This window comes from Schistocerca serialis, chromosome 3, assembly GCF_023864345.2.
Source record: "Schistocerca serialis cubense isolate TAMUIC-IGC-003099 chromosome 3, iqSchSeri2.2, whole genome shotgun sequence".
Lineage (NCBI taxonomy): Eukaryota > Metazoa > Arthropoda > Insecta > Orthoptera > Acrididae > Schistocerca > Schistocerca serialis.
In genome coordinates, this window is record NC_064640.1 from 924,476,936 (window position 1) to 924,501,683 (window position 24,748).

The 24,748-nt window shown below is 46.3% G+C and overlaps 1 protein-coding gene across 1 annotated transcript in view; it reads right to left on the reverse strand.

Moving 5' to 3' along the window:
* Positions 1 to 24,748, reverse strand: part of LOC126471186 (dual specificity protein phosphatase 10) — a 224,364-nt gene that overhangs the window by 157,303 nt on the left and 42,313 nt on the right. The window contains exon 2 of the mRNA XM_050099293.1: positions 18,138 to 18,361. Within this exon, the coding sequence (XP_049955250.1) occupies positions 18,138 to 18,361 (224 nt within the window). The remainder of the gene's footprint in view (positions 1 to 18,137; positions 18,362 to 24,748) is intronic.

The following is a 24,748-nucleotide window of genomic DNA, read 5'->3' on the forward strand; positions in this document are numbered from 1 at the left end:
GGCAGCGAGCATGCGGCTGAGCACGACTCGATCGCTGTGCCATGTTTAAAGGCTTATCGAATCAACTTTGTGTAGCCGGCCGAAGTGGCCGTGGGGTTAAAGGCGCTGCAGTCTGGAACCGCAAGACTGCTACGGTCGCAGGTTCGAATCCTGCCTCGGGCATGGATGTTTGTGATGTCCTTAGGTTAGTTAGGTTTAACTAGTTCTAAGTTCTAGGGGACTAATGACCTCAGCAGTTGAGTCCCATAGTGCTCAGACCCATTTGAACCAACTTTGTGTGTGCAGAGAGGTGACAAATTTTTTGTCCACTGAGGTTAATTACACTTTTATCTAAGTCCTCATGAACACTAAGTTCGTGCACATAATTGACTATGTCATCAAATAGTATCTCGAAATATGGTTGCCACCGAATCCGTCTGTCTGCTACACACACTGCATTGCATACATCATGCAAGTTCACTATACTTGAATAGCGGAATTAAAAAGTACTTTTAAGAATCTTCTGATGTTAACATCGCTATACACCGAGATGACAAATGACATGGGATACCTCCTAACGTCGTGATGTACCTCCCTTTTCCCAGCGTAGTGCAGCAGCTCGATATGGTATGGACTCAACAAGTCACTGGCAGTCCCATGCAGAGATATTGGGCCATGTTGCCTCTACACCAGTCCATAATTACGCAAGTATTGTCAGTGCAGGATACTATGCAAGTACTGCCTCCAGATTACTTTCCATAAATGTTCAAAACGAATCATGTCGGGTGATCCAAGTGACTAAATCATTCACCTGAACTGTCCAGAATGTTCTTCAAACCAGACGTGAGCAGTTGTGGCGTAGTAACATGGTGCATTGCCACCCATAAAAATCCATCACTGTTTAGGAACATTAAGTCCATGAATGGCTGCAAATGGTCTCCAAGTAGCGAAACAATCATTTCGAGTCAGCGATTAGTTCAGCTGGACCAGAGTGCCCAGTCCATTCCACGTTAATATAACCCACACCATTATGGAACCACCACCAGCTTGCACATGCCTTGTTGACAACTTGAGTCTACGGCTTCGTAAGCTCTGCGCCATAATTTAACCCTACCATCAGCTCTTACCAACTGAAATCGGGGTTCATCTGACCAGGCCACGGTTTTCCAGTCGTCTAGGGTCCATCTGATATGATCACGATTCCAAGAGAGGTACTACAGGCGATGTCGTGCTGTTTAGCAAGGGCACTCGCGTCGGTCGTTTGCTGCCATGGGCCATTAACGCCAATTTTCGCCCACTATCCTAACGGATACGTTCGTTGTTAGTTCCACGTTGATTTCTGCGGTTATTTCACGCATTGTTGCTTTTCTGGTAGCACTGACAACTCTATGCGAACGCCAATGCTCTTGATAATTAACGATATGCCAGACGTCACAGAGCAGACCATCATCAGAGGTAATGCCTGAAATTTGATATTCTCGGCACACTCTTGACACTGAGGATCTCTGGATATCGAATTGCCTACCTGTTTACGAAATGGAATGTCCGTTTCGTCTAGCTTCAATTACCACCCCGTATTCAAAGCCCTAATTCCCATCATGTGGCCACAATCACATTGGAAACCTCTTCACAAATCATAGCCCTGCCAATCCACAGGCCTTTCATACCTCGTGTGCACGATACTAGCGCCATCTGAAAACACGCATATCGCCATCCCATGATTTTTGTCACCTTACAGTACGTCAATTATGGATGCCAGTCGCTAACGATGTTGATGTCTGGAGGAGGTTACGATGGGTCGTACCTTGCCATCATCTAGCCATCGATGTATTTCCTCTTGCTACACAGGTGAAGCCACACGAGCTCAATAAATTGAACTTAATTATTATGTTGAACATTCCTGATTTCAATTATTACTTCGCAGTCACTATGTAATGCTATGACTACTTTTACGTATCTCTACCCGTATCCTGTTACGAGGGCAGTTCAATAAGTAATGCAACACATTTTTTTTTCTAAAACAGGGGTTGTTTTATTCAGCATTGAAATACACCAGGTTATTCCCCAATCTTTTAGCTACACAACACTATTTTTCAAAGTAATCTCCATTCAATGCTACGGCCTTACGCTAACTTGAAATGAGGGCCTGTATGCCTGCACGGTACCATTGCATTGGTCGATGTCGGAGACAACGTCGTACTGCATCAATAACTTCTTCATCATCCGTGTAGTGCCTCCCACGGATTGCGTCCTTCATTGGGCCAAACATACGGAAATCCGACGGTGCGAGATCGGGGCTGTAAGGTGCATGAGGAAGAACAGTCCACTGAAGTTTTGTGAGCTCCTCTCGGGTGCGAAGACTTGTGTGAGGTCTTGCGTTGTCATGAAGAAGGAGAAGTTCGTTCAGATTTTTGTGCCTACGAACACGCTGAAGTCGTTTCTTCAATTTCTGAAGAGTAGCACAATACACTTCAGAGTTGATCGTTTGACCATGGGGAAGGACATCGAACAGAATAACCCCTTCAGCGTCCCAGAAGACTGTAACCATGACTTTACCGGCTGAGGGTATGGCTTTAAACTTCTTCTTGGTAGGGGAGTGGGTGTGGCGCCACTCCATTGATTGCCGTTTTGTTTCAGGTTCGAAGTGATGAACCCATGTTTCATCGCCTGTAACAATCTTTGACAAGAAATTGTCACCCTCAGCCACATGACGAGCAAGCAATTCCGCACAGATGGTTCTCCTTTGCTCTTTATGGTGTTCGGTTAGACAACGAGGGACCCAGCGGGAACAAACCTTTGAATATCCCAACTGGTGAACAATTGTGACAGCACTACCAACAGAGATGTCAAGTTGAGCACTGAGTTGTTTGATGGTGATCCGTCGATCATCTCGAACGAGTGTGTTCGCACGCTCCGCCATTGCAGGAGTCACAGCTGTGCAAGGCCGGCCCGCACGAGGGACATCAGACAGTCTTGCTTGACCTTGAGGCGATGATGACACACGCTTTGCCCAACGACTCACCGTGCTTTTGTCCACTGCCAGATCACCGTAGACATTCTGCAAGCGCCTATGAATATCTGAGATGCCCTGGTTTTCCGCCAAAAGAAACTCGATCACTGCCCGTTGTTTGCAACGCACATCCGTTACACACGCCATTTTAACAGCTCCGTACAGCGCTGCCACCTGTCGGAAGTCAATGAAACTATACGAGACGAAGCGGGAATGTTTGAAAATATTCCACAAGAAATTTCCGGTTTTTTCAACGAAAATTGGCCGAGAAAAAAATGTGTTGCATTACTTATTGAACTGCCCTCGTACTTATTCGAATGCACAAGCATTTTCCAAAGCCTCGGGTAGCAAAAGTCTTTATCAACCTTCCAACCTAGGTTCTCTCTCTGTCACGAAGTTCTCGTTTCTTCTGTGGGCAAAAAATGTCACGCACCTCTATCACATTTTAGTATACGTACTTAGTTTTTATTTACATTGAGTAATTCGCAAAGCTGAATGCAGATGCTGTATTACCTTCTCTACATCACTCTTCCATAATCCTGTTCCTTCGCCGGTGGAATATCTTGCTAGATTATTATTCAATGGATCTCATTTAAATTCACCTTGTACTCCGCTCTCAGTGATCACACCATCGTCCATCATCCACCATTTGCTTTCTGCTGTAAGCTTAATCAAACAGAAGCACACATTCATATCATGACGTCACTGGATCATCAGTTTACCATAAAAACGTAGATCGATATTTAAGTACGATCTGTGTCGACTCCACCACTCCACTTACTACATCTCAAATTTTTGACTCTTACGCTATAAGCTTGTGAAAAACCAGCAAACAGCAGTTATTCTGAAATAAGCTAACAATATGGTCCAAATGATAGAGGTTCACATACATACATGCAATCTCTGCTAAGAATGACACAAGAGCACTCTTGGTTGAAAGTGTAGTTGCGTCCCAACCAGAAACCTTACAAGTGGTGGTTTGGATTACAGTATAATATACTGTTTCAACCAGATCTACAGACATCAGTCAACCTCAGCGCGCGTCCACCCACCCACACACACACACAGACACACACACTCTCTCTCTCTCTCTCTCTCTCTCTCTCTCTCTCTCTCTCTCTACTCAACCAAAACACTAAGTACACCTACCTAACGGCTGGTATGACCATCTTTCGCACGGATAACAGTGGCGACACGTTATGGCATGGAAGCAATGAGGCCCTGTTGGGTCTCTGGAGGAAGTTCGCACCACATCTGCACATACAAGTCACCGAATTCCCGTAAATTCCAGGGAAAGGGGGGGGGGGGGGCGATGAGCTCTGACACCATCCTCAATCACATATCAGGTGTGTACGATCGTGTTTTGATTTGGCGAGTGGTGGGGCCAACACATCAGTTGGAACTCGCCACTGTGTTCCTCAGAACACTCCATCACACTCCTTGCCTTCTGACAGGGTGCATTATCTTGCTGACAAATGCCTCTGCCATCGGGAAACATTATCACCATGAAGGGGTTACACGGTCTGAAACCAGTGTACGATACTCCTCGACCGCCATGAAATCCACTGGAACCATGGATGCCCACGAGAATATTCTCCAGAAGATAATGGAGCCGCTGCCGGTTTGTCTCTGTTCTGCAGTACAGTTGCCCAAGAGTTGTTCCCCTGGAAGACGATGGATTTACGCCCACTCTCTAGGTGACGCTGCTGTCGCGTCGACGGATTTACACTGAAGAGCTAAAGAAACTGGTAAACATGCCTAATAACGTGGAGGGGCCCCGCGAGTACGCAGAAGTGCCGCAACACGACGTGGCATGGACTCGATTAATGTATGACGTAGTGCTGGAGGGAATTGACACCATGAATCCTGCAGGGCTCTCCATAAATCCGTAAGAGTACGAGGGGGTGGAGATCTCTTGTGAAAAGCACGTTGCCAGGCATCCCAAATGTGCTCAATAAGGTTCATGTCTGGGGAGTTTGGTGGCCAGCGGAAGTGTTTAAACTGAGAAGAGAGTTCCTGGGGCCACTCTGCAGCAATTCTGGACGTGTGGGGTGTCGCACTGTACTGCTGGAATTGCCCAAGTCCGTCGGAATGCATAGTGGACATGAATGGATGCAAGTGATCAGAAAGGATACTTACATACGTGTCGCCCGTCAGAGTCGTATCTAGACGTATCAGGGGTCCCATATTACTCCAACTGCACACGTCCCATACCATTACAGAGCCTCCAACAGCTTGAACAGTCCCCTGCTGACATGCAGGGTCCATGGATTCATACCTGTGCACGTCCTTCCGCCCGATACAATTTGAAACGAGACTCGACCGACCAGGCAACATGTTTCCAGTCATCAACAGCCCAATGTCGGTGTTCACGGGCCCAGGTGAGGCGTAAAGCTTTGTGTCGTGCAGTCATCAAGGGTTCAAAAGTGGGCCTTCGACTCCGAAAGCCCATATTGATGATGTTTCGTTGAATGGTTCGCACACTGAAACTCGTTGATGGCTCAGCACTGAAATCTGCAGCAATTTTCGGAAGGGCTGCACTTCTGTAACGTTGAACGAGTCTCTTCAGTCGTCGTTGGTCTCCTTCTTGCTGGATCTTTTTCTGGCCGCAGCGATGTCGGAGACTTGATGTTTTACCGGATTCCTGATATTTACGGTACACTCGTGAAACGGTCGTACGGGAAAATCCCCGTTTCGTCGCTACCTCGGAGATGCTGTGTCCTATCGCTCGTGCACCAACTATAACACCACGTTCAGACTGACTTACACCTTGATAACCTGCCAAACCTGCCATTGTAGCAGCAGTAATCGATCTAACAACTGCGCCAGACTCTTGCCGTCTTTAGAGGCGTTTCCGACCGCAGCGCCCTGTTCTGCCTGTTTACATACATTGAAGCGCCAAAGAAACTGGTATAGGCATGTGCATTCATATACAGAGATATGTAAACAAGCAGAATACGGCGATGCGGTCGGCAACGCCTATATATGTACAAGTGCCTGGTGCAGTTGTTAGATCGGCTACTTCTGCTACAATGGCAGGTTATCATTATTTAAGTGAGTTTGACTCTGGTGTCATAGTCTGCGCACGAGCGATGGGATACAGCATCTCAGAGGTAGCGATGAAGTGGGGACTTTCCCGTGCGACCGTTTCACGAGTGTACAGTGAATATCAGGAATCCGGTAAGAAATGAAATCGCCGACATCGCTGCGGCCGGAAAAAGGTCCTGCAAGATCGGGACTAAAGAGTATCGTTCAACGTGACAGAAGTGCAGCCCTTCCGCAAATTTCGCAGATTTCAATGCTGGGTCATCAACAAGTGCCAGCGTGTGAACCATTCAACGAAACATAATGGATATGAGCTTTCGGAGCCATAGGCCCACTGGTGCACCCTTGATGACTGCACGACACAAAGCTTTACGCCTCGCCTAGGCCCGTCGACACCGAAAGTGAACTGCCTGGTGGGGCGAGTCTCGTTTCAAATCGTATCGAGCACCACTATTGGAGAAAATACTGAGTAAACTCAATTCGTGCTCACTTTCTGAAAATAAGTGTACCGCTTCAACACTCCTCTGTGACATTCAGCTGCTTCTGTCTTACCCTGACATAGTTGTAACTCACGTGCCTGTGCGCTAATCTACACCATCCTAATCAGGCAGACCGTGCGAGACATTATTACATAGTTTTATTTTTGTAGTTGTTCTTGTGTCTTTACTCATACCCATTTCCCTATAGCTTTCCACTTCACCGGATAAAAATGTACCATAAGGCATTGATAGTGAAAGGCTATTAACAAAGAAAAAAAGTGTCCAAAATACAATATTCTATAATAACAAAATAAACACTAGAACAGCCCAAAAATATCAAAACACACAAAATTAACTATTTCACATGCTACTGACAATACATTTCACAAACCCATAAAATTAAGTTATTATTGACTTAGGATCTCTTTTCCTTTCTGGTTGTGTTTAACATTCTGCAGTGGCGATGGCACTGGTATCTGCGGTAAAGGGCAAACAGCTCCTTTCAATGGCTTGACACACCCAGCATGCAGAATTGAAGTTTTCGCTGGCAACTGAAGCTTCAAGTTCACAGAGGATGTCATTTCTATGACTGATATAGTTCTTGCACCGATTCATAAATTTCTTTTTCTTGCCGTTAGGTGTGTAGTGTTCGTCAATAAAACCTACAATCCAATACTATTGAGGTAACTTACCGGTACGCCATTTAACCTGTTCTGTTCGCTCAACTGCTATTGTATTAGCTTCTTTCACATCCTGCTAAACTCGCACATCATCTTCACAAATTAAATTCCTCTCCATTTTCTCCTTGTTTAGGCTTCAGTTAAGTCAAAAGGTAACGGCATCTTCTTACCTTATACTACTCTACAGAGGGAGAGCCCAATATTACTGTGTATTGCTGCAACGCGAATAACTATAGGCGTGGATTTGGGGAATTACTGAAAATTTTCCGCAGCTGTGGCCAGAAGGCAGAAGTTAAGGGGACCGATAGACACATCGGGTAGCAGGCGCTGGCAACGTTGATATTAAGCAAACAGGTCTGCGAGGCAGGTTGACACCACTCGCAGGCGAGGAAATATGGCCTCGCGGGCGCTATGACCAAGTGCGACCACGAGTGAGTAGTTATCAGGCGCAACACGGAGCAATAACGTGCAATGAAAAACCCATATGTTGCTGTTACAACAGCACTTCGCAACCTACAATACTGGCCAATAAAATTGCTACACCACGAAGATGACGTGCTACAGACGCGAAATTTAACCGACAGGAAGAAGATGCTGTGATAGGCAAATGATTAGCTTTTCAGAGCATTCACACAAGGTTGGCGCCGGTGGCGAAACCTACAATGTGCTGACACGAGGAAAGTTTCCAAGCGATTTCTCATACACAAACAGCAGTTGACCGGCGTTGCCTGGTGAAACGTTGTTGTGATGCCTCATGTAAGGAGGAGAAATGCGTACCATCACGTTTCCGACTTTGATAAAGGTCGGATTGTAGCCTATCGCGATTGCGGTTCATCGTATCGCGACATTGCTGCTCGCGTTGGTCGAGATCCAATGACTATTAGCAGAATATGGAATCGGTGGATTCAGGAGGGTAATACGGAACGCCGTGTTGGATCCCAACGGTCTCGTATCACTAGCAGTCGAGATGACAGGCATCTTATCCACATGGCTGTAACGGATCGTGCAGCCACGTTTCGATCCCTGAGTCAACAGATGGGGACGTTTGCAAGACAACAACCATCTGCTAGAACAGTTCGACGACGTTTGGAGCAGCATGGACTATCAGCTCGGAGACCATGGCTGCGGTTACCATTGACGCTGCATCACAGACAGGTGACTGCAATGGTATGGTGTACCCAACGACGAACTTGGGTGCACGAATGCCAAAACGTCATTTTTTCGGATGAATCCCGGTTCTGTTTACAGCATCACGATGGTCGCATCCGTGTTTGGCGACATCGCGGTGAACGCACATTGGAAGCGTGTATCCGTCATCGCCATACTGGCGTATCACCCGGCGTGATGGTATGGGGTGCCATTGGTTACACGTCTCGGTCACCTCTTGTTCGCACTGACGGCACTTTGAACAGTGGACGTTACATTTCAGATGTGTTACGACCCGTGGCTCTACCCTTCATTCGATCCCTGCGAAACCCTACATTTCAGCAGGATAATGCACGACCGCATGTTGCAGGTCCTGTACAGCCTTTCTGGATACAGAAAATGTTCCGCTGCTGCCCTGACCAGCACATTCTCCAGATCTCTCACCAACTGAAAACGTCTGGTCAATGGTGGCCGAGCAACTGGCTCGTCAGTATACGCCAGTCACTACTCTTGATGTACTGTGGTATCGTGTTGAAGCTGCTTGGGCAGCTGTAACTGCACACGCCATCCAAGCTCTGTTGGACTTAATGTCCAGGCGTATCAAGGCCGTTATTACGGCCAGAGGTGGTGGTTGTTCTGGGTACTGATTTCTCATGATATATGCACCCAAATTGCGCGAAAATGTAATCACATGTCAGTTGTAGTATAATATACTTGTCCAATGAATACCCGTTTATCATCTGCCTTTATTCTTGGTGTAGCAATTTTAATGGCTACTAGTGTAAATTCCTCTCCATTTTCTCCCCGTTCAGACTTCACTTAAGTCAAAGGGAAACGGAATTTTCTTACCTTATACTACTTCACAGAGGGAGAGCCCAATGTTACTGTGTATTGCTGCAACCCGAATAACTATAGGCATGGATTTGGGAAATTACGGAAAATTTTCCGCAGCTGTGGCCAGAAGGCAGAAGTTAAGGGGTCCGATGGACACATCGGGTAGCATGCGCTGGAAACGTTGATATTAAGCTAACAGGTCTGCGAGGCAGGTTGACACACCTTGCAGGCGAGGGAATATGGCCTGCCGGGCGCTATGACGAAGTGCGAAGACGAGTGAGTAGTTATCAGGCGCAACACGAGGCAATGACGTGCTATGAAAAACCCCTATGTTGCTGTTACAACAGCACTTCACAACCTCTATGTGTGGACCGAAGCGGACTAGAAAAATTTGAAGTTAGAATTACTGAAGAGCACTCTACTCGTCCTCTTCGGAGGGACGACGTAAGAGGCGTAGAACAAGGAGTATGAAAAACGGAGGCCAGAGGCTCAAGGCGAACGGTCATGTCGCCATTCTGACTACGTCTGGAACCGCAGAGAATGACAATTGTTGAAGTTGCAAGCCAACCACGACGACCATCTGGTGACGAACTTCGGCGGCCTGCCGGCCCGCTGAATCAAACAAGCTCCACTGTACGGAAGCGTCGCGGCCGTGGCGGGGTGGGAGCGAAACTTGACGCTTGCACGGGTGCAGAGGGCAGGGTGCGGTCAGCCTCCGCTCTCTGGGTGACGTCATCCAACAGACTGCGAGATGACGTGCGCAAGGGTGGAGCCGGGGCGCGATCTCGCAACGTCCTGGGTCCGAAGATGTCCCGTATCAACGATAGTGTCGGAAGTTCCATGCGGCTTTTCGCGGATGATGCTGTAGTATACAGAGAAGTGTCAGCATTACAAAATTGCAGCGAAATGCAGGAAGATCTGCAGCGGATAGGCACTTGGTGCACGGAGTGGCAACTGACCCTTAACATAGACAAATGTAATGTTTTGCGAATACATAGAAAGAAGGATCCTTTATTGTATGATTATATGATAGCGGAACAAACACTGGTAGCAGTTACTTCTGTAAAATATCTGGGAGTATACGTACGGAACGACTTGAAGTGGAATGATCATATAAAATTAACTGTTGGTAAGGCGGGTGCCAGGTTCAGATTCATTGGGAGAGTCCTTAGAAAATGTAGTCCATCAATTAAGGAGGTGGCTTACAAAACACGCGTTCGACCTATACTTGAGTATTGATCATCAGTGTGGGATCTGTACGAGGTCGAGTTGACGGAGGAGATAGAGTAGATCCAAAGAAGAGCGGCGCGATTCGTCACAGGGTTATTTGGTAAGCGTGATAGCGTTACGGAGGTGTTTAGCAAACTCAAGTGGCAGACTCTGCAAGAGAGGCGCTCTGCATCGCGGTGTAGCTTGCTGTCCAGGTTTCGAGAGGGTGCGTTTCTGGATGAGTTATCGAATATATTGCTTCCTCCTACTTATACCTCCCGAGGAGATCACGAATGTAAAATTAGAGAGATTCGAGCGCGCACGGAGGCTTTCCGGCAGTCGTTCATCCCGCGAAATACGCGACTGGAACAGGAAAGGGAGGTAATGACAATGGCACGTAAAGTGCCCTCCGCCACACACCGTTGGGTGGCTTGCGGAGTATAAATGTAGATGTAGATCGAGCCGCCCTGGGCTGGCGACTGGAGAAGCAATTTTCCGTTTACAAAGCTTACATCCAAATTCTCTCTCTCTCTCTCTCTCTCTCTCTCTCTCCTTCTTCTTCTTCTTCTCTCCTTCCTCCCTCTCCCTCTCCCTCTCCCTCTCTCTCTCGATCTTATTCATTTTCGGCCTAGCTTCAACAGCGTGTTCTTCCCTAGAAACACAAAACAAATAGTGAAACTCTTTCAATTTAAATTAACATAAAAATAATCTTTTCTTAACGAAAGACGAAAATTTTTACTTGGAACGTAAACAGTCGTCTTCAGCGATAAAATCGCCCGACTGAGTTGCGATAAACTACCTCGACTTATGTAATCTGAATGTCCAGTAGCCGGCCGAAGTGGCCGTGCGGTTCTAGGCGCTGCAGTCAGGAACCGCGAGACCGCTACGGTCGCAGGTTCGAATCCTGCCTCGGACATGGATGTGTGTGATGTCCTTAGGTTAGTTAGGTTAAACTAGTTCTAAGTTCTAGGGGACTAATGACCTCAGAAGTTGAGTCCCATAGTGCTCAAAGCCATTTGAGCCATTTTTTTGAATGTCCAGTAAAGGAAATGGGTGCTGAATTAATGACGTAATAATGTTGCGTTCGTGAACAGCAAACGTTGCTCTTCTGCAGGCGTTATGCAGTTGTCTTGTGTTCCTGAATCGTGCGAGTAATGTACATGTCCTAAGGCGTTATGCAGTTGTCTTGTGTTCCTGAATCGTGCTAGTAATGTACGTGTCCTAATTAAACTGAAGTGAAGAAACGAAGGAAATCCCCTTACATGTAGAGTGAATGTCTCGTCACTCTACAATTATTTTCAAGTTCAGTTTTCCACCCTCAAAAACACGGTAGGATAATATCTATGAACTTCTGTTTCCATACGAATTCAGAGTCCTACTTTCCCTTTCCATCCTTACAAGGATCGCTGTACATCAGAGGTCGACCAAAAGAGATTAATACTCAGTCAACGAACGTAAAGCGCATTAGAGGACTCGTGTCACTTGGTCTAGTTGTGCCGGTTTACAACAGTGCAAACTTCGAAAGTTTGTCTTTTACCGGGGATGGTTATGCAACTTGTAATGCTCTCCTGGGCAGGTGACTTGTGGAATACGACAAAGTGCACAATATTTCTCATTAGCCAAATGTAGCTATAGTGTTATGCACTCGGGTAAAGGTTCCACGCGCGATAGAGGGCGCCATACACTTGCACGGTGATGGCAATGGTTCTGTTCATTAAAGTTCATTAAAGTTCAGTCCCATAAGATTTCACACACATTTGAACATTTTTTGAACATTAGTGAGTGTCTGAACGTGTCCTAAGTATATTTATTTATTTTTATTTATTTATTTCATTAACAGTACAGAGTAACCCACCGCCTTGAAATGTAAGGTGGGTCGGATGCTTCTGAATCTCATTGGTATACAGTTGATAATGCTTATTTTTTTAAATAATGTAAAGAACGTAATATACACTCCTGGAAATGGAAAAAAAGAACACATTGACACCGGTGTGTCAGACCCACCATACTTGCTCCGGACACTGCGAGAGGGCTGTACAAGCAATGATCACACGCACGGCACAGCGGACACACCAGGAACCGCGGTGTTGGCCGTCGAATGGCGCTAGCTGCGCAGCATTTGTGCACTGCCGCCGTTAGTGTGAGCCAGTTTGCCGTGGCATACGGAGCTCCATCGCAGTCTTTAACACTGGTAGCATGCCGCGACAGCGTGGACGTGAACCGTATGTGCAGTTGACGGACTTTGAGCGAGGGCGTATAGTGGGCATGCGGGAGGCCGGGTGGACGTACCGCCGAATTGCTCAACACGTGGGGCGTAAGGTCTCCACAGTACATCGATGTTGTCGCCAGTGGTCGGCGGAAGGTGCACGTGCCCGTCGACCTGGGACCGGACCGCAGCGACGCACGGATGCACGCCAAGACCGTAGGATCCTACGCAGTGCCGTAGGGGACCGCACCGCCACTTCCCAGCAAATTAGGGACACTGTTGCTCCTGGGGTATCGGCGAGAACCATTCGCAACCGTCTCCATGAAGCTGGGCTACGGTCCCGCACACCGTTAGGCCGTCTTCCGCTCATGCCCCAACATCGTGCAGCCCGCCTCCAGTTGTGTCGCGACAGGCGTGAATGGAGGGACGAATGGAGACGTGTCGTCTTCAGCGATGAGAGTCGCTTCTGCCTTGGTGCCAATGATGGTCGTATGCGTGTTTGGCGCCGTGCAGGTGAGCGCCACAATCAGGACTGCATACGACCGAGGCACACAGGGCCAACACCCGGCATCATAGTGTGGGGAGCGATCTCCTACACTGGCCGTACACCACTGGTGATCGTCGAGGGGACACTGAATAGTGCACGGTACATCCAAACCGTCATCGAACCCATCGTTCTACCATTCCTAGACCGGCAAGGGAACTTGCTGTTCCAACAGGACAATGCACGTCCGCATGTATCCCGTGCCACCCAACGTGCTCTAGAAGGTGTAAGTCAACTACCCTGGCCAGCAAGATCTCCGGATCTGTCCCATTGTTTGGGACTGGATAAAGCGTTGTCTCACGCGGTCTGCACGTCCAGCACGAACGCTGGTCCAACTGAGGCGCCAGGTGGAAATGGCATGACAAGCCGTTCCACAGGACTACATCCAGCATCTCTACGATCGTCTCCATGGGAGAATAGCAGCCTGCATTGCTGCGAAAGGTGGATATACACTGTACTAGTGCCGACATTGTGCATGCTCTGTTGCCTGTGTCTATGTGCCTGTGGTTCTGTCAGTGTGATCATGTGATGTATCTGACCCCAGGAATGTGTCAATAAAATTTCCCCTTCCTGGGACAATGAATTCACGGTGTACTTATTTCAATTTCCAGGAGTGTATAAAGATTTCTATGAGGTTACAGCAAATTGAATGCTTAACAATCGTTAAAACGTTTCCATATAATTTGTTACTATCTAGTTGATGAGAATATCATTTATATAATCCAAATGTCAAAGAAAAATAAAAAAAGAAAATTTAACACAATGAGCGTGGTGAAAATAATTTGATGTATGTAGAGGGAAGTGATATGCTGTATTTGCATGTGTAATACAGCCTGACAGCCTAAGTAGCATGTTGGTTGATAATGTCCTATTTCTATCTATTTCAGATGAGAAGGTCTCGGTACAACCTCGAGCTATTCTCATCTGAAATGGTTTGTGCTAATGCATGTTTATACAAATCAAATGCTGATTCAGCACTTAACACACGGAATACATGAATTTTAGATTTACATGAGAAATACACTTACGTTTGTAACTTGTTGGTAGAAATAGAATATAGTTCATTGCTACTTGAATGCACTATTTCTTAAATAACTTAATACATTTCTGATATATAAAATTCACTGATTGTAGCATTCTCCTGGTCCAATGCCAAATTAGTACGTTATCTCCGCAAAGAAGTAAGTGTTCCACATATTCGACCAGTAGCAAATGATGACAAGGAGAAGTGGCTTGCAGCTTTATTTTATGGATTATTTCAGGAGTAGGGATAATCCTACCGATGACGTCGTACCGAGAGGAGCTTGCTACGGTATGGAGGATAACGGTGGAGACCTCGAGCCAAATATTTTTCCAGTTTTTTTCTGGGATACTTCACTTCATGGGGTTATGCGAACACTGTGCTGTGTGTGATTCGTAGTTCTTCTCGGTGGCGATTTGGTTCGGGTCAAGGCGAATATAACTGAATTCTATAAAATATACGAGTTACGTAGTGTAGCTCCGTATTTATATGTCCGAAACTGCACGGCGCGACGATCTCCGCAGGTCTGAAAGATTCATATAGGTGTTGGGGTACCCCGGCTCGTTTGTGTGCATTATTTTTGAGACCTGGTTTAGGAATATGGCATTAGTGAGTGGCCGCGCGGGATTAGCCGAGCGGTCTAAGGAGCTGCAGTCATGGACTGTGCGGCTGGTCCCGGCGGAGGTTCGAGTCCTCCCTCGGGCATGGGTGTGTGTGTTTGTCCTTAGGATAATTTAGGTTAAGTAGTGTGTATGCTTATGGACTGATGACCTTAGCAGTTCAGTCCCATAAGATTTCACACACATTTGAACATTTTTTGAACATTAGTGAGTGTCTGAACGTGTCCTAAGTATATTTATTTATTTTTATTTATTTATTTCATTAACAGTACAGAGTAACCCACCGCCTTGAAATGTAAGGTGGGTCGGATGCTTCTGAATCTTATTGGTATACAGTTGATAATGCTTATTTTTTAAATAATGTAAAGAACGTAATATATAAAGATTTCTATGAGGTTACAGCAAATTGAATGCTTAACAATCGTTAAAACGTTTCCATATAATTTGTTACTACCTAGTTGATGAGAATATCACTTATATAATCCAAATGTCAAAGAAAAATAAAAAAAGAAAATTTAACACAATGAGCGTGGTGAAAATAATTTGATGTATGTAGAGGGAAGTGATATGCTGTATTTGCATGTGTAATACAGCCTGACAGCCTAAGTAGCATGTTGGTTGATAATGTCCTATTTCTATCTATTTCAGATGAGAAGGTCTCGGTACAACCTCGAGCTATTCTCATCTGAAATGGTTTGTGCTAATGCATGTTTATACAAATCAAATGCTGATTCAGCACTTAACACACGGAATACATGAATTTTAGATTTACATGAGAAATACACTTACGTTTGTAACTTGTTGGTAGAAATAGAATATAGTTCGTTGCTACTTGAATGCACTATTTCTTAAATAACTTAATACATTTCTGATATATAAAATTCACTGATTGTAGCTTTGAATAGAGAAGAGAATATACTTCTGTCTGCACACAATAAGACGAGCAATATATTACTGCTTGTGTGCAGTATACTTTAAACACTATGTAGGATGTCATTGGGGAGGAGGAGCCTCGGAAGAAAAGTTCTTCGAGCCTTCTCCTCCCAAACGACATTACCTTATTACTACAGTTCAAAATGGCTCTGAGCACTATGGGACTCAACTGCTGTGGTCATAAGTCCCCTAGAACTTAGAACTACTTAAACCTAACTAACCTAAGGACAGCACACAACACCCAGCCATCACGAGGCAGAGAAAATCCCTGACCCCGCCGGGAATCGAACCCGGGAACCCGGGCGTGGGAAGCGAGAACGCTACCGCACGACCACGAGATGCGGACTTTACTACAGTCTCAGTATGTGGTGCCGGTGTTTATTGTTTTATGATTGTTGTGTTGTTTGTGACTGTGTTGTGGCATGCAGAGTTATGCATTGTCGGTTTTGGTTCAAATGGCTCTGAGCACTATGAGACTTAACATCTGAGGTCATCAGTCCGCGACTGCTACGGTCGCAGGTTCGAATCCTGCCTCGGGCATGGATGTGTGTGATGTCCTTAGGTTAGTTAGGTTTAAGTAGTTCTAAGTTCTAGGGGACTGATGACCTCAGATGTTAAGTCCCATAGTGCTCAGAGCCATTTTTTTGTCATCAGTCCCCTAGAACTTAAAACTACTTAAATCTAACTGACCTAAGGACATCACACACATCCATGCCCGAGGCAGGATTCGAACCTGCGACCGTAGCGGTCACGTGGTTCCAGACTAAAGCGCCTAGAACCGCACGGCCACCACGGCCGGCGACGGTTTTGGTCGCTTACATGTTGATCCCTTCTGAGTCATTCATGTTTACTTAGTGTTCCTTCCTCTGTTTCGGAATCTGTGGCCGTGTTTGTGTCCTCCCGAGTGGTTTGTTGTGTTGTTTGTGCTTGTCTACGCCTTATTCCGTAAGGGTTTTCAGGATTGTATTCTTCGTGCAGAGTGTTCGATACAATATCGGCTTCGCTATTTATTGTGTTCCAGTCATCGGGATTACGTATTATTCTGGCGATGTCATTGTCGTTCTGTACAGGTCTCACTTGTGCTAGCGTGTTGCACAGCATTGTGACATGTTCTGGTGTCCCAGTTTCTCCGCATACGCATACTTCATCGTTAGTTAGTCCCATACGGTTTAAATGTACCGGGTACGCTCTGTGGCCTGTCAGGAAATGGACTATCCCCCGGCTTGGGTCCACATGTTACAGTTGTAGTCTTTCGTGTACATAAGGAAAGATAAGAGTGTGCTCTGCGACCCTTTTCGGATGCATCCCACTCTCTCTGCCATATTTGAATCCGCCATTGATTCATTTGTGTTTTCTTCGTAACGTTGGTTCCCGTAATTTTGGTGACTTTATCGAGCCTCTTTCTCTTTGCTGTATCCACTGACCCAACCAACCAACCAACCAACTCGCGCACGCACGCCCTGACCGTGACGTCGCTGGCCACAGTTCCTGTCGCGGCCGTCGGCGTCTCAGGGCGTTACCGTCGACGGAAGAGGTCGCGCCATGGCTGAGCTCGGGTCCGCAACGCCCTCTGCCTTTTGCATATAGGAGGAGCGCTGGCCCCGAGACCGACAGTCTATTGTCGATTGTCTATTGCTAGCCCTTCGTGGAGTTTATAGCGGAGCCATTGCAGTGTGATATTTGCTATTGTATTCGACTAGGCTCAGTACACGGATTACTCTTGGGTATTACTTGGACTTGTATTGCTGGTGCACGTTTCGTCAGAAATAAAGATAAGTTATCTCTTCATTCTAGCTGGCGCAATTCTTGTCATTAATTATTTTTCACCCAACAGACATAGCTACATCCTGGTCACTACCCACGCTTTATACAATTTGTGGTGGCTGCCCCAAAAGTACCGTCGAGGACCTTGGGTTTGGGAGCCGTTCAAAAAAATGTTCAAATGTGTGTGAAATCTTATGGGACTTAACTGCTAAGGTCAACAGTCCCTAAGCTTACACACTACTTAACCTAAATTATCCTAAGGACAAACACACACACACACATGCCCGAGGGAGGACTCGAACCTCCGCCAGGACCAGCCGTACAGTCCATGATTGCAGCTCCTTAGACCGGTCGGCTAATCCCGCGCTGCTTGGGAGCCGTCACAAAACTCTTAAGCCAGTAAAGTGCAGCTCTATAACGTATTGTTATGTCTATAGGGCAGGTGCCCATCACAACGCAAAGTACCTCTAGTGACGTGGTGTTGAAGGCTCCGCTCATTCTCGGGAGTACACTACGTTGACCTCGTCTTGCAATTGTCATATTATTGAGTTTTGGAGGCTTTGTCAATTGTCAAGTCTGTCCGAAGTGAAAGTCGCTCGTTTCTCTGCCTAACGCTGCCGCGCCGAAGCAATGCGCCTCACTTTCTAGGTGCCGATGCTGTACTTACTTGTCGCCGCCGAGGACGAGGCGCGCGGCGAGGGCGTCCGGGTAGACGATCTGCACGGCGCTGGCGAGCAGCGGCTGCGCCTCGGTGCACGGGCTGGGGGTCGCGGGCAGGCTGAGCGGGTCCAGCTTGCAGCGCTTGTTGCTGCCCGCCGGCTCCGACAGCGACCGGTTCAGCGACAGCTTCAGGCCGTCGCGCGCTGCCCGCTCGCACACCAGCGCCGACATCTGCCACATCAGTCATTTCATTAGCCTCACCTCGCCCAGGAATATCGCCCACAAATATACACTCCTGGAAATTGAAATAAGAACACCGTGAATTCATTGTCCCAGGAAGGGGAAACTTTATTGACACATTCCTGGGGTCAGATACATCACATGATCACACTGACAGAACCACAGGCACATAGACACAGGCAACAGAGCATGCACAATGTCGGCACTAGTACAGTGTATATCCACCTTTCGCAGCAATGCAGGCTGCTATTCTCCCATGGAGACGATCGTAGAGATGCTGGATGTAGTCCTGTGGAACGGCTTGCCATGCCATTTCCACCTGGCGCCTCAGTTGGACCAGCGTTCGTGCTGGACGTGCAGACCGCGTGAGACGACGCTTCATCCAGTCCCAAACATGCTCAATGAGGGACAGATCCGGAGATCTTGCTGGCCAGGGTAGTTGACTTACACCTTCTAGAGCACGTTGGGTGGCACGGGATACATGCGGACGTGCATTGTCCTGTTGGAACAGCAAGTTCCCTTGCCGGTCTAGGAATGGTAGAACGATGGGTTCGATGACGGTTTGGATGTACCGTGCACTATTCAGTGTCCCCTCGACGATCACCAGTGGTGTACGGCCAGTGTAGGAGATCACTCCCCACACCATGATGCCGGGTGTTGGCCCTGTGTGCCTCGGTCGTATGCAGTCCTGATTGTGCCGCTCACTTGCACGGCGCCAAACACGCATACGACCATCATTGGCACCAAGGCAGAAGCGACTCTCATCGCTGAAGACGACACGTCTCCATTCGTCCCTCCATTCACGCCTGTCGCGACACCACTGGAGGCGGGCTGCACGATGTTGGGGCGTGAGCGGAAGACGGCCTAACGGTGTGCGGGACCGTAGCCCAGCCTCATGGAGACGGTTGCGAATGGTCCTCGCCGATACCCCAGGAGCAACAGTGTCCCTAATTTGCTGGGAAGTGGCGGTGCGGTCCCCTACGGCACTGCGTAGGATCCTACGGTCTTGGCGTGCATCCGTGCGTCGCTGCGGTCCGGTCCCAGGTCGACGGGCACGTGCACCTTCCGCCGACCACTGGCGACAACATCGATGTACTGTGGAGACCTCACGCCCCACGTGTTGAGCAATTCGGCGGTACGTCCACCCGGCCTCCCGCATGCCCACTATACGCCCTCGCTCAAAGTCCGTCAACTGCACATACGGTTCACGTCCACGCTGTCGCGGCATGCTACCAGTGCTAAAGACTGCGATGGAGCTCCGTATGCCACGGCAAACTGGCTGACACTGACGGCGGCGGTGCACAAATGCTGCGCAGCTAGCGCCATTCGACGGCCAACACCGCGGTTCCTGGTGTGTCCGCTGTGCTGTGCGTGTGATCATTGCTTGTACAGACCTCTCGCAGTGTCCGGAGCAAGTATGGTGGGTCTGACACACCAGTGTCAATGTGTCCTTTTTTCCATTTCCAGGAGTGTATACCAAGATTTTAAACATGGCTGAAACAGCAACTTTTGAAATTCTTGCATTTAAAGAACAAAAATACACTGTAAGTAAATTATTGCGTAATCCCAGCGTTTTCGCAATGACTGGGGTGTGGGGTGACACTTATCATAGAAACAGGCAAAACATAAACAAGTCTCGCAACATACGAACGAAATCTCGCCGCATTGCTGGTGGAAAACATATCCGATTCAGGTTGCCAAATGCACCGCCCGATGCAGAGACGCAAAGAAAAGTATTCCGATGATTAGAATATTATCAGATGGACCGAAAAAAACATCGAATGAAAAAATGCCACGACCAAGACTCGAACGCGGACCAGTGGTTTGTTGGTCTAATACCTCGACTGCCGACCTCGCTTGGTTAGACTCGTAAGCTTACGTGTACTGACCTCTGCCATCCTTCCCAAGAGGCGGGCATTAATTTGATATAGTGAACCGCGAAACTAAAGATGTAAGGTAATTTGTAAGAAGTAAAATTACATGCGTAAGATTCTAATTTTCCGCTGCTTCTTTGTAGTGGCAGTCGTACTGTGGGAAAATAGGGACAAAAATGAAAAAAAAGAAGATTCTCTTGTATTTAGATTCTCTTGCATTTAGAAATTGACTCTTATTCGGCTGCGAACGCTGATGTATACGAGAACAGCATTATACTGTAAAGGGTCTCCGTTTGTACGTAGAACTCAATACCACGGTTTCTCGTTAGCAAAGAGTGCATGGTTTCCGGATGACGTTTGTCACTTCTGCATAAATGGTGCTCCCGCAGAAGTTCGAAAAACGGTAATGCTAAGGTATATAGCTATCTTCTTACAGGACAGGGGACGGAAGCTTGCTCACCCATTTTAGACACAAATCAAGTTCATGCAATTTTGGAGAAATCTCGAGCAAATCAGATTCAAAATTATTGATGCTGTCCGGAATAAATAATACGTTCAGACTATATTTGGGGACTGGTAGCGCACTGATGCGTAAAATGAGGTCCTAGGATCAAACCGATCTTCTAGGAGGTTTATTTTTCAACGTACACTCATTTCACTCATTTACGCCAGTAAAAAATGTGCTCTTCGTATATTGACATTCATAAATACGTAAGTTATGTGCCCAACAAAAACTTTTTACAGGAAGATAGTATATAAAAATTTCAAATCGCCATTCAACCTGTTCATATCACATTTTAAGGGACTATCACACGTAAAATTTTGAAATGTCTACTCAACGTGCTAGTATGATGATTCATATTCGGTAGCTACCGTGAGAATTGTTGGACGACTAACCAAAGTACGTTTTTCAATCGCTGGATTAATGTGTGTCCTTAGTTCGCTCCCTACTATAAATTGAAAAATTGTTTGCGTGCAGATGTTCTGAGCAGATCATCACTTCCACCGAAAGAATGGAACATAGATGCTATGAATCATAGTTTGAATGTGTTCCACGGTCAGATCATATTTCTGCATAAAGGATTTTCTTGAACAGAGTTTTCAGGCCACACAACGTGCCGTATGCATTTATAAATATCAAATACAACAGTAAACATAATATACTAGCTCAGATGGGAACAAACTGAAAAAATTAACGTATATGTGAACTCATAACATCGATTCGGCATGCACGAGCAGAGCGCTTATTGCTGAGCCTCTGCTGGCCCGGAGTGACGAGTACATACCAAGTGAAAAAGACCTGCATCATCAATCTTTGAATGATTTTTTTTTTTCTCGACAAAGGTTGAGAATTGTTCCCTATGCTTTTGCGTATTGGAATTTTCAGTCGTGAATTTTACATATGATGAATGAGAGTCAATTCAGTAAGGGAAAATTCGCATCCCTCCTTATTCGTGAAAATTCAATTAGTAGAAGAGATTTGTTTCATAGTATCGAAGTTGAAACATTGCTCGTAGCTCTTAAGGTATGCATTTTCGACCCTATGTTTACTGAGACTTTTTTGCTTTTAGAATCGTGTAGTTTCAACGTTGTGCGTTTACGCCATTAATTATAATACACCCTGTATATTGGCGGAAATATGGCAGTACTTTAGCAACCTCATCATGAAGACGTGGAAACATTACTTGAGGAAAGCAATGTAGACATCATAGACACTTTTAGCGTTAAAGGGGTTCGTCTTTAAAATTCGAATTACGCTGAAGATCAATCAGTTACACTGCACACGCACAGGGGCACTTTCAACTGAAATTTCAAACGGTCTTGAAAAAATCTCGACAAGAGATATAAGACGTACAGTGTCCTCAAAACGTTTTAGAAACTGTAACTGTAATTCTTTCAAAGCTACAGTGAATTCTTCTAACCTCGCGTTTTTTTTTAACACCAGTGGGCTAGGGGAACTGGACTGGAATATGTCCCTTCTACAACGCGATTTTCTTTTTAAACGCATCCACATAAAATCAGAAAGTAATTGTTTCTCACCTAGTACTGTCTTACTGTGGGCAGTGTGCCATCAGGTCCACTTAAAATGCGATGTCTGCAATCATTCCGGATGTTCTAATTTTCGTTCCTGTACACCTGTTTCCTTCACAAATTCAACAATAGCGAGCTTTAAATCGAAAAATCGTTCCAGGCATGCCCTTTCATTTGACTAATGTAATTTGCAGTAATATGTAACGTGTACATATTCTCCGTTCAGTTCCATCGAAAACTGTTGCAACTGAATAGAGATGGGAAAACTCGTTCATCCTAGGGAATTAATTCACTGGTGGTCGCTCTTTTTTGGGGAGCGTTCATTTTTACTCGTTCACCGTTCATTTGTGCTTGGTATACGGTTCTTATGAAAAACTGAAAATTAGTAACATAGGTGGCTGAAGATGGAAGGCGCCAAGAGGGGGCACTTGCCTCCGGCCTGGAGTACAGAATTTTTATTCATAACAGAATTCACACACACTTGTAATTTTCATGATTCTGCAAAACCTCTCGTTTGGCCAACTGTAGCGTAATGTGGCTGATCGCAATGAAATAATATAAGGCAGCGCACGAAAAACCGGCCCCGAGTGCGGACTGATCGCCAATTACGCACGATTTGTTGACCGCTACGAGCAGAACAGATAAACATGTAATAATTAGGCAGTGAAGGAATAACAAATAAGCTAATGCAAACAACAACTTCGAAACAATAGCTGACGATTGGTAGGCGACAATGAGCAGTCTAGTACTCGGGGCCGATTTTTAGTGGGCCACCCTGTACCATTGAAATATTGTAGAAGTTATCATATTCTCTTTACAAAATGTGACACCAGACACTCGATTATGGAACGCCGACTTCATTCGGTTGTAAGTCGGTCTGCCTTCCATAACAATGAACATGCTCTTTTAACTTGGATCAAGAAAAAGACGGAAAATGGCCACTCGTGTGTGCCGTGCCGACTTCCTTTGCATGTGTAATAACCAAAAACGCCTTTTTACAAGTATTTTTTCTGCTGTTTATCGAAATAGTGAAGTAAGCTGACATGCCGTCTTGTTAACTGAAAAGATGTATTTATTACATACCACGTAATTTTATGTAATTTACGTAATTATAAAAATGGCTCTGAGCACTATGGGACTTAACATCTGAGGTCATCAGTCCCCTAGAACTTCAAACTACTTAAAACTAACTAACCTAAGGACATCACACACATCCATGCCCGAGGCAGGATTCGAACATGCGACCGTAGCAGCCGCACGGTTCCGGACTGAAGCGCCTAGAACCGCTCGGCCACCGCGGCCGGCGACGTAATTATAAAATACATTTATATTACCGGTCATGGGCGCTGAATGGAATACGAAAAGAACCAGAAGTTCAGAGTTCAAAAAGAGTTTGAAACAGATCTAGAATTGGCGTGCGCAGAGAACGAAACGAACAACTCTATACTGAACTATGAGCAGTCGACAGTGGAACTGCGTCGAGTGACCACGCGAAGAAAGACGAGTCCGGCCGAGCGAGACCGAGACAGATGGGAACGGGACCGAGGCTGGAACGAGACCGGCCGACGTGAACGAGAACCACCGTTTCCCGTTCCCGGGAATTATAAGTAGAAAGCCGAGACCGAAGTTAACTTTAGGACCGTTCCTTCGAATTCTTTCATCGCTCGTTTCGTTCATCTTGATGAATCGTTTCTTTGGACCCGTCAGCTCGCGAACGACCCATCTCTACATTGGAATAATGCGTGCGACTTCAGAAATTTTACTATTTATACCACCAATTTCAAGTGCTCCATGCCTGCAAATTTAGCACAAAGTGCTTCTAGCACATAAAAATTAATCCCGTCTGTCGATCATTCTTCCCTTCATTTTCAACTAAATTTTTTAATTCTTTCTGCGAGGTCTTTTAATCTAGTTTCATACGTAATTTACAGTACCCGTCGCTTATGCGACAGAACAATACATATCGAGAATTTTCATCCCTCTCTTCTGTGGTTCCCATTCAGTTTCAAAGGCTAGTAACAATAGATTGTTAAACTGCGCCTCTTTGTGCAAATCGTCAGTGGATCTGTGAATGTCCCTCAAACCACGAACAAACAGCGGAGGGTAAACTGTCCTGACAATACGATTCTGCCGAACTGAAGAGAGCATTCGGGAGGACGACGGTTCAATCCCGCGTCCGGCCATCCTGATTTAGGTTTTCCGTGATTTCCCTAAATCGCTCCAGGCAAATGCCGGGATGGTTCCTCTGAAAGGGCACGGCCGACTTCCTTCCCCATCCTTCCCTAATCCGATGAGACCGATGACCACGCTGTCTGGTCTCCTTCCCCAAACCAACCAACCAACCAACCAACTGAAGAGAGTTGTGCCGACCGAAACATGCCACACCGCAAGTGACTGCGAGAAAGAAGTTCAGCGCGTCATGGTCTGCCCTATACACGCTATGTAATCAAAAGTATCCGGACACCCCCAAAAA